Source organism: Garra rufa, chromosome 6 (assembly GCF_049309525.1).
Source record: "Garra rufa chromosome 6, GarRuf1.0, whole genome shotgun sequence".
Taxonomy (NCBI): Eukaryota; Metazoa; Chordata; class Actinopteri; order Cypriniformes; family Cyprinidae; genus Garra; species Garra rufa.
This window is the reverse complement of record NC_133366.1, coordinates 39,392,717-39,410,219: the sequence shown is the minus strand read 5'-3', so window position 1 is coordinate 39,410,219 and position 17,503 is coordinate 39,392,717. Positions and strand designations below refer to the sequence as shown.

General features: G+C 35.2%; 2 protein-coding genes across 2 annotated transcripts; both read left to right on the top strand.

Moving 5' to 3' along the window:
• The first annotated feature begins 3,819 nt into the window (after positions 1-3,819).
• On the top strand, positions 3,820-6,108 carry clrn2 (clarin 2). The gene is made up of 3 exons (XM_073842659.1): positions 3,820-4,072; positions 5,519-5,698; positions 5,840-6,108. Exons 1-3 carry the CDS (start codon positions 3,820-3,822, stop codon positions 6,106-6,108), a joined length of 702 nt encoding a protein of 233 aa, XP_073698760.1.
• Positions 6,109-11,470: 5,362 nt separating this feature from the next.
• exoc1l (exocyst complex component 1 like) lies at positions 11,471-17,400 on the top strand. The gene is made up of 3 exons (XM_073842084.1): positions 11,471-15,129; positions 15,383-15,546; positions 15,695-17,400. The coding sequence occupies exons 1-3, from the start codon at positions 15,009-15,011 to the stop codon at positions 15,959-15,961; spliced, it is 552 nt and encodes a 183-aa protein (XP_073698185.1). The 5' UTR covers positions 11,471-15,008; the 3' UTR covers positions 15,962-17,400.
• Positions 17,401-17,503: the final 103 nt, after the last annotated feature.

Here is a 17,503-nt window from a genome sequence, read left to right as displayed (position 1 = left end):
TGCAAAACGTTAATGTTTTTGTCTGTTAACCATTTCTTCATCACTTTTGCTGTGTGTTTTGGGTCGTTGTCGTGCTGAAATGTCCGCTGGTGCCCAAGCCCAGGTTTCTCTGCAGACTGCCTGATGTTGTTGTTGAGAATTTTGATGTATTGCTCCTTTTTCATGGTGCCGTTTACTGTGATTAGGTTCCCAAGTCCACCGGCTGAAAAACACCCCCAAAACATTAGGTTCCCACCACCATGTTTGACAGTGGGGATGGTGTTCTTAGGGTTGAAGGCTTCTCCTTTTTTACGCCAAATGAAGGCTACATCATTGTGGCCAAACAATTCAATTTTTGTTTCATCTGACCATGAAACAGAAGACCAGAAGTCTTCTTCTCTGTCCAGATGAGCAAGCGGGCTTTTGTGTGCCTTATCTGGAGAAGTGGTGTCCTCCTTGGTCTGCGTTCGTGGAACACAGTTTTTTATTTTGAAGTGAAAATATAAAATTAGACCCTTGGGGTAAGCTAAATGAATGAAAACATTTCTTCCATTAAAATATGGGCAATTAAATTTGTAAATATGCCTGTATATAAATCACAATAAACTCCAAAAGTGCTTTGTCTGTCTTTGATCATTTAATTATTAAGCTAAATTGTCAAAAGACAATTTAGACAATTTTAAATAGCACAGTTCATCTAGTATTGTACATTAATGAAAGTGTAAATTTATAAACAATTTTAGAAATGTAATCTCAAAAGTAATTTATACATTCTGTGAATGATTAGTGAGGGGGCCTTAATAATCATAATAATAATCATCCACATGAAACATTTATAAATATGTTACAATTTTAAAGTAAATTCACATGTATCTTAAGGGGGGCATCTTCCCCCATCTTACCCTATAGGCTGCCAGTACATTGTCAGTTCTAGTGTCAGTACTGACAATGTTTTTTTTTCTTATTTGTTCATTGTACACACTGTTTAATGATGAATCAAACTGCTTGTTTAAATATAAGAAAATTAATTAGCCTAAAATTTAGTTGAAAAAATGTGACAAAGTTAACCTAGAGTATTAATTTTGCCTAAACCAAATTGTGCTGACCAACTAAACATATGTATTTTAAATGAACTAAACTGTTTGTAAAAACTTTCTTTTTTGAGTGCAAAGGCAGCACTCAATATGCATAATGGTAACCACAAAGTTCAAAAACATTACAGAAACATTAAACACTAACATGTTTTCCTCTTTACAGAAAAATATAAAATAACACTTAAATGTATTCTCCTAGTATAGTCATTTGCAAAGCATTCTGGGAACTATAGATCCACTGCCAAGTTAGTTTTGTCAACAAATATATGTAGTTTTTATTGATACGTGAATTTACCAAAAATTACTTAAACTTTTAAATGTATTAGGCAGACTGAACACAATGAAATTAAATTGTTACAAAATTTCAAAAATCATTTCACCTTAGCTCTAATTAATTAAATTGAATAAGAGGCAAAAATAATTTTTGAGTGTATATTGTGTCTTTTATGATGCATCATTGTTGTCTTTATTTTTCATATTTACGATGTAATTTCACATATTTGTGATTATTTGGCTGTTATATTGATGTGGCATTAACACAGACAAGCAGAGCCATGCAGTGAACAGTTTAACATCCCTGTGCTTTAAAGTAAATATCAACGATTATTAAATGCCACTTGGCTGATCAAATTTGAGGAACAGAAATCTCTCTATCTCCCTTCCTCAGCTGCTCCCATTAGGGGTCGCCACAGCAAAATTATCAGCACACCCATTTAGCACAGGTTTTACACCGACTACCCTTGACGCCCTGACACAACCCAGCACTGAGAGTGCACTAGCTAGTGGACACACTAAATTTGAAGACCAGAACTAACTGGTGTATAATCAACTTAGTTGTAAATATAGTTGTTGTTGTTTATATCATTACTATTATTAATTTTTTTTTATGTTTTGTGTAATGGGCACAAGTATAATTGAGTGGCACAAATCTCAACTCAAAGAAACAGTAAGATATCTCCCTCTAGTGGTTGTAAATAGCACCATTTAAAGGAGAACTCCGGTGTGATTTTGACCTAAAGTGTATTGAATCATGATACCGAGTGTGAACGTACCTTGCATATCTCATCTCGTCTTGTCCACTGCTGTCCGAAATCTGGGGTCAGTTAGCCGATGCTCACAACAGCTTGTCAATGAAAGTCAATCGGGCATCGAAGGAGCCATGTAAATAAATCACTGTTTTACGCCATTTACGAGGCACAAAGTAGCTCCACACTTCATTGGTAGACTTCCAAGGGCCCTGACATTTAAAACGAGACATTGAGAACTCATAAAAAACACCGGTAGTTTATTTACAAGTAGATTTATACAGACAGTAACTGCAAGAAGTTTAGCGCCCGCCGCCATCTTAAATGTAGTCACGATAAGTCGAGTGTCGAGCACCAAGGAAACTACAACCTGATACGTTGATAAGCTGATAAATTCCTTGGTGCTCGACACTCGACTTATCGTGACTACATTTAAGATGGCGGCGGGCGCTAAACTTCTTGCAGTTACTGTCTGTATAAATCTACTTGTAAATAAACTACCGGTGCTTTTTATGAGTTCTCAATGTCTCGTTTTAAATGTCAGGGCCCTTGGAAGTCTACCAATGAAGTGTGGAGCTACTTTGTGCCTCGTAAATGGCGTAAAACAGTGATTTATTTACATAGCTCCTTCGATGCCCGATTGACTTTCATTGACAAGCTGTTGTGAGCATCGGCTAACTGACCCCAGATTTCGGACAGCAGTGGACAAGACGAGATGAGATATGCAAGGTACGTTTACACTCGGTATCATGATTCAATACACTTTAGGTCAAAATCACACCGGAGTTCTCCTTTAAGGTGCATCAAAATTCTTGAACGGGTTGAGCTGTCCATGGTTCTGAACTCAAGCAGGTTGCTATCCATGGTACTGAATTATATTTCAGGCTGATCTAACGGGGAAAATAAAGACGTGGTTGTTTTATGCTACCCCCAATTCTGCACTGAATAAAACCGATATCGATGCAGGTTGATATTTCCGAGCCATTTGCCCTTTTACTGCTGTCCAGCTGCATTGACTTAAATGGTTCTTATCAAACCCTCCCCTTTCTTTTTTTTAATGCTCAATGACCCAGTAGCCATAGTATTGGCTGAAGTGACATTTAATATTTTGAACCACCCGTTTTTATGACCTATATGATAATGTAAAGGGGACGGCGATGTTTGATTAATTGTTATAGCAGAGAAAATCCAATAAAAATTCTGGTTAGAGCACGGTGGTTTATGTGTGTAAATACAAGACTTGACAAATCGCTTGCACTAGATGAACCCCCCGTGTGTGTGTGTGTGTGTGTGTGTGTGTGTGTGTGTGTGTGTGTGTGTGTGTGTGAGAGAGAGAGAGAGAGAGAGAGAGAGAGAGAGAGAGGGTGTGCGCGCGCCCGCGGACAGCTCTGGCAACCAAACCAAGCGAAGGCAAGTAAACTGTATAAGGTTTCGTTAGGTGGTAAAGGAGATCCAGCTGACCGCTTTATATCTGGTTTCCTACTCTTTCCCTATCCCCCTATCTCGCGTTCCTTCAGTTTAGTATTAGGGTGTTTAGTTTGTATTTGTGCACTTACCGGAAATATACTGCAAACCGGTAGGCTGTTTGTGATTAAGTTTTAAAATTCATCGTAAGTTACAGGCAGAGTTGGCGCGCACAGTAGCGGAGAGAGGCGGACGCCGCGCGGGGTCGTGTTACTTTGCGTCTTGCTTTTTATAGGAGGAATGGGGTGAGTAGTGAAATGCCAACTCTCTGGAAACAGATCGTGTTCTCCTTCGCTTCTATACTCAGCATCGGTTCTGTAGTACTTCTGGTTGTGGCACTGTCTACCGAACGCTGGATCACCGGAACCACACTGTGTCAGACAGGAGTGGATCTGGTGAACGCGTCTAGTCCGGAGCTAGAGCAGTTCACGGGACACATTTACTATGGCCTCTTTCAGGGCGGGAAAACACGAAGATGCGGGCTCGGGATCCGCCGCTCCAAAATATACAGTAAGAGCAACAACGTGTAGATTAAATACCTACAGTTGAAGTCAAAAGTTTACATACACCTTTCAGAATCTGCAAAATGTTAATTATTTTAGAAAAATAAGAGGGATCATACAAAATGCATGTTGTTGTTTTTTTTATTTAGTACTGACTTGAATAAGATATTTCACATAAATTATGTTTACATATATTACACAAAAGAAAATAATAGGTGAATTTATAAAAATGACCCCATTTAAGAGTTTACAGCACCTGATTCCTAATACTGTGTTGTTACCTTAATGGTCCACAGCTGTTTAGTTGTGTAGCTGTTTTGTTTTTTATTTTTAAGTCATAATTGTTCATGGGTTCTTCAGAAAAATTCTTCAGGTCCCACAAATTCTTTGGTTTTCCAGCATTTTTGTGTATTTGAATTTTTTTTAACAATGACTGTGATTTTGAGATCTATTTTTTCACACTGAGGACATATGAGGGGCTCATCTGCAACTATCACAGAAGGTTCAAACACTCACTGATGCTTCAGAAGGAAACACAATGCATTATGAGCTGTAAACCTTTGAACAGACTGAAGACGTGTAATTTTTATTTTTATTTTGCCTAAATATCTTTTTTTTTTCATTTAGTACTGCCCTTCAGAAACTACAGATGATACTTACATGTTTCCCAGAAGACAAAATAAGTTAAATTTACCCTGATCTTCAAATTAAAAACGTTTTCACCCCCTGGCTCTTAATGAATTGTATTTTTTCTGAAGCATCAGTGAGCCTTTGAACCTTCTGTATAGTTGCATATGAGTACCTCAGTTGTCCTCAGTGTGAAAATATGGATCTCAAAATCATACACTCATTGCTGCAAAGGGTTCAAATACACAATAATGCTGAAAAACCAAAGAATATGTGGGACCTGAAGAACAGCAGACAGTTTAACTGTTCAGGACTCATGAACAACAATCACTAAACAAACAAACAAAAAACACAGCATTGATCATTTAGGTAACAACACAGTGTTAAGAATTAAGAGTATGTAAACTTTTGAAAAAGGGCCTTTTTTATAAATTCAACTATTATTTTCTCTTGTGGGCTATACGTAAACGTCTTTTAAGTGAATTATCTTATCCAACTCAGTACTAAATAAAAAATAACATGCATTTTGTATGATCCCACTTATTTTGGTAAAATAATTCACATTTTGCAGATTCTGCAAGGTGTATGTAAATTTTGACTTCAACTGTGTGTGTGTGTGTGTGTGTGTGTATATATATATATATATATATATATATATATATATATATATATATATATATATAGTGCATATATAATACATACAGTAGTCTAGATATCTCTTTACATATATTAATCTCAATATGTATTAACTATCTGTGCTTCTATAAAAGGTATAAATCCAATTTTGTGAGACCTAATTTCTGTCTCTTTCTCACAAATTTTGCAGTTTTCCCAAAGCTCATCAAAAAAATCAACAGTGGTCTTCACATGATCATTATTTTCTTTCTTTTCACTGCTATTGGCTTTGCAGTGGTCAGTTTAGCTTTTTGTATATATAATGCCAGAAAAGTTCCTTACCAATCTATTAAAGGACCTTTTGGCCTGTACATCTGGAATTTCATTGCAGGTAAGTCAACATAACACAAACAAAAATACAATGTTCTGGACAATCACCCCTAAATCATCAATATCAACAATAACAAACTGTGATTTGTTACTTCTTTTGATTTCTGATCATATGTCCACTCTTTCTAATCTCTTCTCTCAGCTCTGTTCAGTGCAATGGGCTTTGCATGTTTCCTTGCAGCAATCCAGTGCCATCAGCTCACAGAACATGTGGCTAACTACCGCGAGAGCTTTTTTACCCTTGTGATTGTTGAGGAGAATCTTGGTTTCTCCTTCTGGTTGTGCGTTGCCAGCGCTGTAACACATGGAGCTAACATTCTTGTAGTGGCCTCCAGTAAAATTCATCTACCTAAAATACAGACTAAGAAACCAGAGGAACCCACAGCCACTGGAGATGACTTTCTCTACTAAAGAACAAGGATGAGTTGAACCCAGGGTCAGAAAAGAGGCTGTGCATATGAGCCAAACAGAGCATTCATCTGACCCAACATCTACTGAACCTGAGGTGATTTATGGGGTGATATGAGGTGACTACAGACTGTGTTAGTCATACTGAAACTGTGGTTTCTACAGAACAGCATTATCCTGTGGAAAATGCATAAAAAGCAGATCACTTGAATATGCTGTTTGTTGTGGAGGACAGCAACATGCTTTTTGGTTATGGACAACTGCAGGGCTTCCAGACTTAAATGTGATATGGTGTATGTAATTTAAACTGTAAAACAATTTTTACAAGTTATATATTTATCTCACCTATATGTGACCCTGGACCACAAAACCAGTCATAATTGTCAAGTTTTTAAAAATGAGATTTAAGTTGAATAAATAAGCTTTCCATTGATGTATGTTGTTAGGATAGGACAATATTTGGCTGAAATAATACAACTATTTAAAAAATCTGGAATCTGAGGGTGCAAAAAATTGAAATATTGAGAAAATCGCCTTTAAAGTTCTCCAAATAAAGTCTATAGCAATGCATATTACTAATCAAAATTTAAGTTTTGATTTATTTACAGTAGGAAATTTATAAAATAGCTTCATGGAACATAATCTTTACTTAATCGATATTATTGACCCATACAATTTATTTTTGACTATTGCTACAAATATACTTGTGCTACTTAAGACTGGTTTTGTGGTCCAGGATCACATATTTCAGAGCTGAGAAATGTACAGTATATAATAATGCATAATTTCTGTCTGATATATAAGAATAAATAACTCATTCACGAGTCAATAAACTTAATATTTAAAACGTTCTCTTGTGTTATTTCTACTCTCTAAACATCTATCACAGCAGAGTATGTAATAAACAGTAGGTCCTAACAAAATTCTATAATTTTCTTTGTTTTGTTTGTTTACTTTTAATTTAATACATCTGAAAAGAGAAAATTGAAAACAGTGCGAAAAATAACAGCTATAATAAACTTGGCAGATAGATCATTGCGACATCCAGTTCACAAATTAATCTTGATCATTTTGCTTCCTTTAGATCTGCACTTTTTGTGTGGGGTATTAAACAAATCTTAAAGGAGAAGTTCACTTCCAGAATGACAATTTCCTGATAATTTACTTAGCCCCATGTCATCCAAGATGTTCATGTCTTTCTTTCTTCAGTCGCAAAGAAATACAATTTTTTGAGGAAAACATTCCAGGAATTTTCTTCATATAATGGACTTAAGTGGTGCCCAATGGGTTCAAATTGCAGTATCAATGCAGCTTCAAAAGGCTCTACACAATCCCAGCTGAGGAATCTAGTGAAACGATTGGTCACAAAATTAAAAACTATATATATTTTTAACCACAAATGCTCATCTCGCACTCTAGCTCTGCAATGCCTTCACGCATTACGTAATCATGTTGAAAAAGTCACGTGTGGTTAGTTCTTTGTCTGTGTACTTCGGTTAAAAAGGTAGCGTAGGGCGAAAAACTCCATCTCATTTTCTCCTTCAACTTCAAAATTGTCTGACTTCATTGATTTAACTTTTTGTAAAAGAAGGTGTTTTTTTTGGAGGGGGGGAGGGTGTTGTTTTTTTGTAAAAGGCAATTTTCATTGCACGTCCACTTTGTACTGGGTCGGTACTTCAGCATATGTTATGCGTGTATGATTACATAATCTGTGAGGTTAAGCTAGTGAAAGATGAGCATTTGGGGTTAAAAAGCATATAAATTTGTATTTTCCTTTCCTTATGTGTTTCGCTAGATAAGACCCTTATTCCTCGGCTGGGGCCTTTTGAAGCTGCTATGAAACTGCAGTTTGGACCTTCAACCCATTGATTCCCACTGAAGTCCACTATATGGAGAAAAATCCTGGAATGCTTACCTCAAAAACCTTATTTTATTTTCGACTGAAGAAAGAAAGACATGAACATCTTGGATCACATGGGGGTGAGTAAATTATTAGGAATTATTATAATTCATTCTGAAAGACACATTCAAACAAATTGCTTCACGTGGCTTCACGTGCACACTTTTCAGGATTTTTAGGGGGACCATAGGTTTATCGTCAGGGACTCCCAGGGTACCTTGCGAAGCTGTAAATTGGTAACTACCTGTAAACTGGGTAGAATAGCAGAGGACGTCCGATCGTAACTAGGGGTGGGAATCTTTTGGTACCTCACTATTAAAATCGATTGTTGGGGTCACAATTCGATTAAAAAGCTATTCAATTGACAAAGATGCGAATTGCTAGAAGGCTGAATCACGATTCATATGTGAATCGACCCCCCCCCCCCACCCCTTTACTATGTTTTCAAAAATAGACTTAACTTCACCTACACTTTTCACTTTATATTATACTGCCCTACAAAGGCAAAGTGCTGTAACTACGCCAACACTGAAAAATGCCTTTAAAGTTTTTACACCATATATGGTATTAGTTTGGATTTTGTAGTTACTGTGATTTTGACACTCTTGTTTCTCTGAAACTGGACATTATTGAACCAGGAGACTTTGCCACAAGACAAAACAGTTGTCACAAAGCCCATTTTAAGCCTTAACTCAATTTTGACCAAATGTGTAGTTACTGCACTTTGCCTTTGGAGGGCAGTATACATGTCACATATAATAAATTACCAATAAATGGCATGGTATTACTAGTGGGGATTAATCATCCTATATGTTCTTATCATTTTACTTATTACCAGTGCTGGGCAATAATTAGTGATTAATCGCATCCAAAAAAAAGGTTTTTGTGCATATAATATGTGTACTGTATGTATTATGTATATGTAAATAAACACACATGCATGTATATATTTAAGAAAAATTGTATGTTTATATATTTAATATATATTTATATATCAAATACTTCATATGAATATAAATATATACATGTAAATATTTTCCAAATTAACAGCAGTTTAATGTTCCTGACGTTTCTGTGTCATGCATGTTAATTAAACAGCAAAACACATTTGTAGCTTTAACACAATTTCTTAGATTGAATTTATACAATGAAGACAATGTTTTTTTTATATTTGATTATTCAATTTCTGTACCTGAATACTGTTAGACTTACCTGAAAATATAAAACACTGTTTATTTCATTTGTATCCTTCTTCTATTACATTTATCTATGTTTGTAATTTGTTTATTTTCAATGCTGATTTGCCTATAAAATGAGTACTTTTTTAGAGGAGTATCAAACAATCTCCCTTGAGACTTTATAAAGTAAATGATCATAAATATGATCATAAACTTTTTTCTGTGATCCTAATGGAAAGTGTATCTGGATGTTAGGCTACTACCAGAATCTATAGTAATGATACATTCAAACTTCCTCATTGTAAACATTGAAATTTACATTCTGTTACTGGTTTGTTTACTTCTTAGGGTCGTTGTCCTGTCACACTACCTAACATTTTTTGTTGAGCCTCAGCTGGTAAACAGGTGGTCCTTAAATTATGCTGCAAAATGTTCTGATAATTGTATGAATTAATTTTCTGTGTCGATGACACCAAGCTGTCCAGGCCCTAAGACAGCAAAATATGATGATACGCCCTCTTACAGCAATTTGTTGCCCATATGTGAAGTACACGTTTTGACCAACAGAGTGCACTATTGTAGCAGTTTTAACAAATGCATGACTGACTCACATTACTGTGTCCTATAGGACAGGACAGTCATGAGGTTCCACTGAACTATTACCTGTCTTTTGCATACCATACACTTGCTATGAAATAGTGAATAAACAAATTCAAAATAAGATTTAAGTTAAAATAGTACAACGTAAAATGATTGCTTAGTCAGTTACAAAAACCATGAATTATTGCAAACAATAATAAATCAAAATAAAATTTTGTATATGTTATGTTTTATGATACATCCCACTTTATTTAATTAGAAACACAAACTGTAAGAACATCCCACTGATCAATAAAGAGTAAGGAAATGCTATTAAATAGCAGTACCAAACTAATTTTTGTTACTACAATGAAATTAGCAAGTTGGTATTATCGACCACTGTCATCAAAAAATCCAGAAAATTACAAAAAGTGAATAGAAGTGGTATTATGGGTAAAGGTTAATGGAAACCACAGCTTGCAAATTGGTAAATATTGCATGTTCCTTGACGTTTGGATGCATTTTTGTGGGGAGAAGCGGATGGAAACCTCAGTATATGTGTGTGGGCGAGACACTTCTATCCCACAGCACTCAACCATTAGCATCACACTCACATAAACATGAAAAATCTAATAGAACAGATCCCTAGGCATAAACGTAGTCCCTTTGTGTCAGTTATTGACTTTTGCTCATTGGAAATTATTGATCACAATCTTTCCAGAGAAAAACAGACAGAGTAAATCTGTGTGCAAGTGAATTCCACACACAGACATTATGAAAATAAAATCAAAACTGTGGCTTGTTTTATGAATCCCTATAAATGTGCAAACAGTGTTTCTCCAGCGATCAAAAAGGCTCTAGAGATTTTGAGAGGAAATAAATGATCATAAATGCAATGTCTTTATGATCCTTTTGGCAACCTGTTGCTTTTTGTGGGCTGTTCAGCCTTTTGCTGTTCTAATAATATTAGAAAAATATTTTCCATGTTTTTATGAAAATTGTATACAATGTACATTATATTAAAGTTCATGGTTTGATGACATTTACTGGTAAAATAGCTAGTATGGAAATCACTGGTGATTTTTTTTTTTAGAATGAGAGTGTTTGGGAAATTGCTAAACAAATAAAAAATTGCAGCTTTTTTATCTCACAATTTGGACAGAAAACAAACAAAAAGTCAGAATTACAAGATAGAAACTCAGAACTGTGACTGTAACCCTCAGAATTGAGGGTTTATATTTCACAAGTCTGACTTTTTTCTTAGAATTGCAAAATGTTGATTCAGAAGGCAGAACTGTGAGATATTAAGTATTATTTTGAGAAGAAAAGTCAGAATTCTAAAAAAAAAATTAAAAATTTAAAATTAAAAAAATAATTCTATATGATTATAGAATATACATGTTTTTTTTTTTAGATAAAATACCCTATGTTGTTATGAAGTTATGGCTACGATGTGCATGGTTTTGCACTGTAAATGCTTTTGTTTCCCGAAGGAACGTCATTTTGTTTTAGTCCATTGACTACGATGTACAGTACATTTGGAAATCCTTGGACTCGTTCCCGGTGCAGTTTATTGGACCAAATCAATAAAGTGTATCTTCAGAGCATCCTATTGTTTTTCCACAGATTCAGACCCCTTTGGCATAAAAAAAAAAATCAACATCACTGTATGGAGGATAAGCCTCCACAGTTCTGTCCACCATGTAACTACTCTGTATTTCCATTCAGTGTGAATTTTACATAGATCTAGTCTTCAGCTCTACAAAATAAAGTGAAGATAAAGTACTGGAATGGAAGTTTATCTGTGCTTTGGTGTTCTGAGACACTATGATATGGATATAAAAGCACTATAGACAGGATGCAAACAGCATTTAGCGGAGCTTTTATCTAAAGTGACTTTTTTATACAATAAACGTCAGTGGTAATCAACCAAAATTTTGGAAAATATCTTCTTTTGTGTTAAACAGAAGTCAATACAGGTTTGGAATGACATTAGAGTGAGTATCAATTTTGGGTGAACTATCCCTTCAAGCCATTACTACTCCATTATCTAAGGAGAATTTAAAAAACTCATTTTCCACCTCATGACCACGCTTTAGAACTGACTGTAACAGCAGCCACAAGTGAAGCCTCAAAGACCAACTAAAAGCTACTCTGAAGACCAAAAGCAGTGGTCATTTCCTCAATTTGGACTCTGGCTTGAGTGTGCTTGAGTGTATAGGCTCAGACAGCCGAATTTTGTCCATGATTATTCTGTTAGCCTTCTGAAAGCACAAATGGATATCAAGAAGGCTTCTATAGCCACCAAAATGTCTTTATCAGATGCAATCAGAACACTTGTTTGTGTGAACGTGTTTTGTGACTATAAATTATGCATCTGCAGATCCGCTGGATATCGAAGCTTAGTAGGTTGATGGGGCCACAGTCAATACTTGGGCTATCCCTGAAGAGATTACAAGTATAATGGCTTCTAACTGCACCTAGTATGATGGAGATTTAAGAGGGAAATGTGTTTTCATAACTAATGATGTATTTTCCCCCAAGGCCATTTTATTTCAATCAGTCAAGGCTCATCTAAGCCAGAAGTGAGTTTGTTAGTGTGTGTATGCCTGATCAGGTTATAAAACATTAAAAGCATTCACATGTAGGTTAAGAAAAGAGGAGAGAGAAAATTCAATAAAGAACAGAGAGGAAAGAATATGTGAGACCACACACAATTTCAAAATTGCACAGTTGGGAGGACTGTATAATTGTGAAAATAGGAAACAAAAACAGATTTTATAAAATAGACAAAATATTATTTGGTAAGGGAAACTGGTCAAATATTAAAGGTGACATTTCATGAAAATCTGACCTTTTCCCATGTCCAAGTGCCAAAATTGAGACCCAAGTGCATCTACCAACCCAGAAAACATGAAAAAAAAAAAACAGTAATTTGTTTTGATAAGCCTTTCTCTGCAAACACGTGAAAAAGCTAGCGTGTCAGATTTTGCTCCCTCTAAAGAGGATCTTATTATAATATTACTGCTCCTTAATCTGCATGTTTCCACTCAGGGCGCTGCCATTTTGTTTTCACAAGACAACTATGTACCAGCTCTAATACCATGGCAAAAGTTCAAGCAAAGCATGCCAACTGTTCTGTCTTTGGCTTTGGCTCTATTTAGAGTCCCAGCCTCAGCGGAGACAAGAGAGCAGAGGATTTATTTATTTATGTACTGTATATTATGCTGCTGCCACACAGATTTATTATAAACATGCATTTTTTTCCCAGCTGTTTACCTTCACAGACACAATGACTGTTTTTGTAACTCATGTATGTTTGTAACATAAACTTGTGTGCTGCTGACAGTTTAAGCTATAAGACATTGAAGACAAATTTTTTCAAGTTTAGTACTCACATGCCACGTGACAGTCACTATCTGTGCAAGTTCTTCAGATGCACTGTATGCACTCAAAAAACCCTATATCAGAGGTTTAAACTAATATGGCTTTAAAACCAATGACTTCAGTGTGACAGACATGATAATCAAAACCAAACATACGTTTTTTAGCAGAGTATCTAAGGTAGGAGCTATAGTGGCGCAGCTCTATTCTGGAAGAGACATGCACGTAAACAGCCTGTTTCCGCTTCCATTGAAAGTAGGCATTTTCAAACTGAAATAATAAATGATCTGTGGGGTATTTTGAGCTGAAACTTCACAGACACATTCTGGGGACAGCTTAGACTTATATTACATTTTGGAAAAGGGACATAATAGGTCAACTTTAATATGTCTATTTATAAGCAGGAAACCGAATGTAGAGACAAATATTGTTATGCAAGTGTTTGCTAATTTATTTGGTTTTGAATCCATAATAAAAAAAATATTTGATCAGCTATTACTTTGTTTTAATATTTAATAAACATACAAATCAAAATGTATTCAGACACCTTCAAGATTTCTCTCATTATCACACTTTACTCGCAATAGTTTAGAAAATGGTAATATGACAAGAACTCAGAGTTAAACTGTATCAGAACAAATTCATCTTGATAATCACAAATGAATTACAGTTAAACCTAAATTTATTTATTTATTTACACCTTCAAATTTTCTAAAGCTATCACAGTTTATTTGCTATAGTTTAGAAAATAGTAATAAAATATGACAAGAACTCAAGAGTTAAATAATGTCAGATAACTTAGAAAGGTATGTAACAAAACATGGTCAGGCAAAAGTGTCAAATTAAATTTTTAGTCCCAAAATTGTATCTATTTTACTGGTGTGAAGTAAATGATCTATTTACTGTATGAAGATTTTTGAGTATAATATGTCACAGTTTACTTTATTTTGCTATCCTCACATACATAAATGAACTAAAGTGTCCTGCACCCACTAGTAAAATATCAAAACGTTATATCTGGTGTTTTGGTTTGACTGTAATATACTGAAAAATATTGAACATAATTATGTAAAAAAATTTGTGGCAACAAAACATAACAGATTTGGAGAAATTTGGATTCTCTGTAGTGAATATGTGCCGTCAGAATGAGAGTCCAAACACCTGATAAAAACATTACAATAATCCACACGACTCCAGTCCTTCAATTAATATTTTGTTAAGTAAAAAGCTGTGTGTTTGTCAGAAACAAATCCATAATAAAGTAGTTTTTAACTTGAAAACCTCCAGCCAAAATACAAATCCATCATCAATAATAACTCTTCATCCAGTAAATAAAAAAGTTATTTCCCTGTTGTCCTCTCACATCAAATCCACTGACATATTTGTTTAAAACCGTTTTCACTGTGGTTTGTGGATCACTTGTGGATTATTGTGATATTGATCCATTGGTGAGCAAGTCATGTAATGACTCATTTACATCTTGAATTGGATTTTAAGTGAAATATTATTTTTAATGATGATTCCTGACACATAAAAGCTTCAAAAAAATCACATTTCCAACAGTCTTTGAAGGAATTTTATCAAGTAAAACCTCCTGAAATTTTGAAAATGCAAAGAAGGTATAGTCTCATTTGTCAACTGAGTGGGAGAGCAAGAGAGAAAGAGAGAGAGAGAGAGAGAGAGAGAGAGAGAGAGAGAGAGAGAGAGAGAGAGAGAGAGAGAGAGAGAGAGAGAGAGAGAGAGAGAGAGGAGGGCGATAAACCCTGCAAACCAGATCCACCTCAACAAACCATTTTATCCCTCACTCTGCTCTTGCTCTCTCTCACACTTAAATTAATTTTCTCTCTCGTTTTCTGCCTGAGATGTCGTCTCTGTTGAGGGAGGAGATGGACAGAGTCTTGTTCAGACCAGATGGACAGAAGCTGAAGGAGTTTATAGAAATAGAGGAGCTACAGCAAGGGCGACATTTTCTCTGCGTTTCGAGTAAGAAAAATCTGTTTATTCTTTTGCATGATTATTTGTGATTACATGCACTTAATTATTTTTGAGAATGGATGAGATACTGAAATTCTGTCTCTTTCAAAAAAAAAAAAAAACTGTGGGATCATTTGGGAACACGGTCAGATGTTGTATGTGAAGGAGGAAGAATTCTAAAAATACAGACCTAAATATGCTTTGTGGTTGATATGGTTTGATACAGGGATGTAATAAAAATACAAAACCAATGTGTGTTTAGTATCTAAGGATAAAGAGCCTCTGATCTCAGTTGTCCTGTGTCGGAGGGTTAAGCATTCACGGACCAATAAGCTGCAGAAATCTGGGCTGGAGGACAGTTATGAAAGAACAGAGACTTGGGCCCTGGAAGACCTGCTGATTTTGGATGGTAGAGATCCAGATACTGTGAGTTGAGTTTAGCATTCATCCTCCTCCCATTTTTTATAGATGCTGTTTAAAAAACATAGACAGGCTAATAATGCTGATGAGTTGTTTTATATTAGGAAGTGGAATCTGTTACTTCTCATTTAGTTTGCTATCTCTGCTGTGTTAGGATGATCCCTGTTTCTTGATGCATTTCGACTCGGTGCGGCCCATCAGAGCAGTGAGCTGTGCTGCGAAATACACGCTGGCCCGCTGTCTGCTGTCCCTGAGCAGGAAGTATCACCACACGGCACTAAAACTTAAGAACTATGACTGGACGTACATTCAGCCCACTGGGATGTATTCCGATCGTGGTGACTGTGTTGTCCTTGCGCAGATCTGTTTCTATGCCTTTAATTTGGTGTGTCTGTCCTTGTGTCCTGTACCTCTGGCATAGAGACATTTTGATTCATTTTCTTATTTCTTTGAAACGGGTCCTAAAACCTCAACTCTTGAAAAAGTTACTTTTGGTGTAATCTGTAATACCTTAGGGGAGTGTACAAAGAACAAGCTTTGTGTTTTGAGCACTTAGCCATGCTTTGAGCACTCAGACCTACAGTAACTGTAATATAACTCCACACTGTGGTGAAATTTAATTTGTGCTTGTGCAAATGCAACACAAAAGGGTGTTTCTGGTGAGTAATGATGTGACTTGAATATTAAGAATTTGTGTTTATTTAAAATGATAGATGTGACATGGTTTGCATGTGATTCATTAAGCAAGCTATACTAATGTATTTAATTGTTTCAAAAAGTGAAACTGTGAGACAAGCTTTGATTTAATAATCTTGTTGTCTGGTAAAACAAAATCTACTGTTTTCTCATTTCTTCTGCAGTGTGCTTTACATGTTGAATAAAATACTGTGACATTGCAATAGTATTGCAAAACGTAAATCAATTATTTATGTCCTAATTAAACATATGGAAAAGGTTTCTAAATATTTGTAACCCTGGACCACAAAACCAGTCATAAGTATATTTGTAGCAATAGCCAAAAATACATTGTATGGGTCTTTTATGCCAAAAGTAAAGATTATGTTCCATGAAAATATTTGGTTAATTTCCTACTGTAAATATATCAAAACTTAATTTTTGATTAGCAATATACATTGCTAAGAACCTCGTTTGGATAACTTTAAAGGCAGTTTTCTCAATATTTTGATTTTTTGCACTCTCAGATTCCAGATTTTCAAAAAGTTATATCTCGGACAAATATTGTCCTATTCTAATAAACCATACATCAATGGAAACGTATTTGTTCAACTTTCAGATCATGTTTAAATCTCAATTTCAAAAAACGGACCCTGGTTTTGTGATCCAAGGTCACATTTATAACTAACGTTATGTGCAAGACAGCTTTACATGTTCGCATGCATCTTGTGAGGTATTAAAATAAACAGTTTAATATCATATGTGTGAAATGTACAGCTACTTACCAAATAAGTATATAAATGGTAATAAAATATTTGAATTGGCATTACAATGTTTTTATTTCGTGAAAATAAACAGAGCTTGTGATAACAGAACGAGCACAACTAGGCTATTAAAAGCAAATATAATTTACCGGTCATTAAACAAAAATAGAATGCCGCGGCTGTCCAGAGTCAATTATTCCATTCAGTCGTGTAATAAAATATATAATATAAATGTATGCGTAATACACTGCATTGTTTATGAACTTATTGCACAAATGACACTTGAGCCAAACCGCCCTGTTGACGTCATACACGCATCAATGTTTTGGGTCCATCAATGAGGTGGCTAAAAAGTAGCCTGAGTCAATAGAATAAATTGATTTAACTTCGAAAGGCAACGCGTTGTTTGTAATGAATATGAATTCTCATAAAATAAACCATCATTTTGATTAAATATATGGAGGATTCGAGTGAATTTCTTTGTTTGTATCTTAACGGCGAACTTAAATCTGGTCACAAAGGCG

Coding starts and splice junctions, on each gene's coding strand:
- clrn2 (XM_073842659.1), top strand. CDS start 3,820: ATGCCAACTCTCTGGAAACAGATCGTGTTCTCCTTCGCTTCTATACTC. Junction 4,073..5,518: donor CCGCCGCTCCAAAATATACA/GTAAGAGCAACA, acceptor CAAATTTTGCAG/TTTTCCCAAAGCTCATCAAA. Junction 5,699..5,839: donor CATCTGGAATTTCATTGCAG/GTAAGTCAACAT, acceptor CTCTTCTCTCAG/CTCTGTTCAGTGCAATGGGC.
- exoc1l (XM_073842084.1), top strand. CDS start 15,009: ATGTCGTCTCTGTTGAGGGAGGAGATGGACAGAGTCTTGTTCAGACCA. Junction 15,130..15,382: donor ACATTTTCTCTGCGTTTCGA/GTAAGAAAAATC, acceptor ATGTGTGTTTAG/TATCTAAGGATAAAGAGCCT. Junction 15,547..15,694: donor ATGGTAGAGATCCAGATACT/GTGAGTTGAGTT, acceptor CTGCTGTGTTAG/GATGATCCCTGTTTCTTGAT.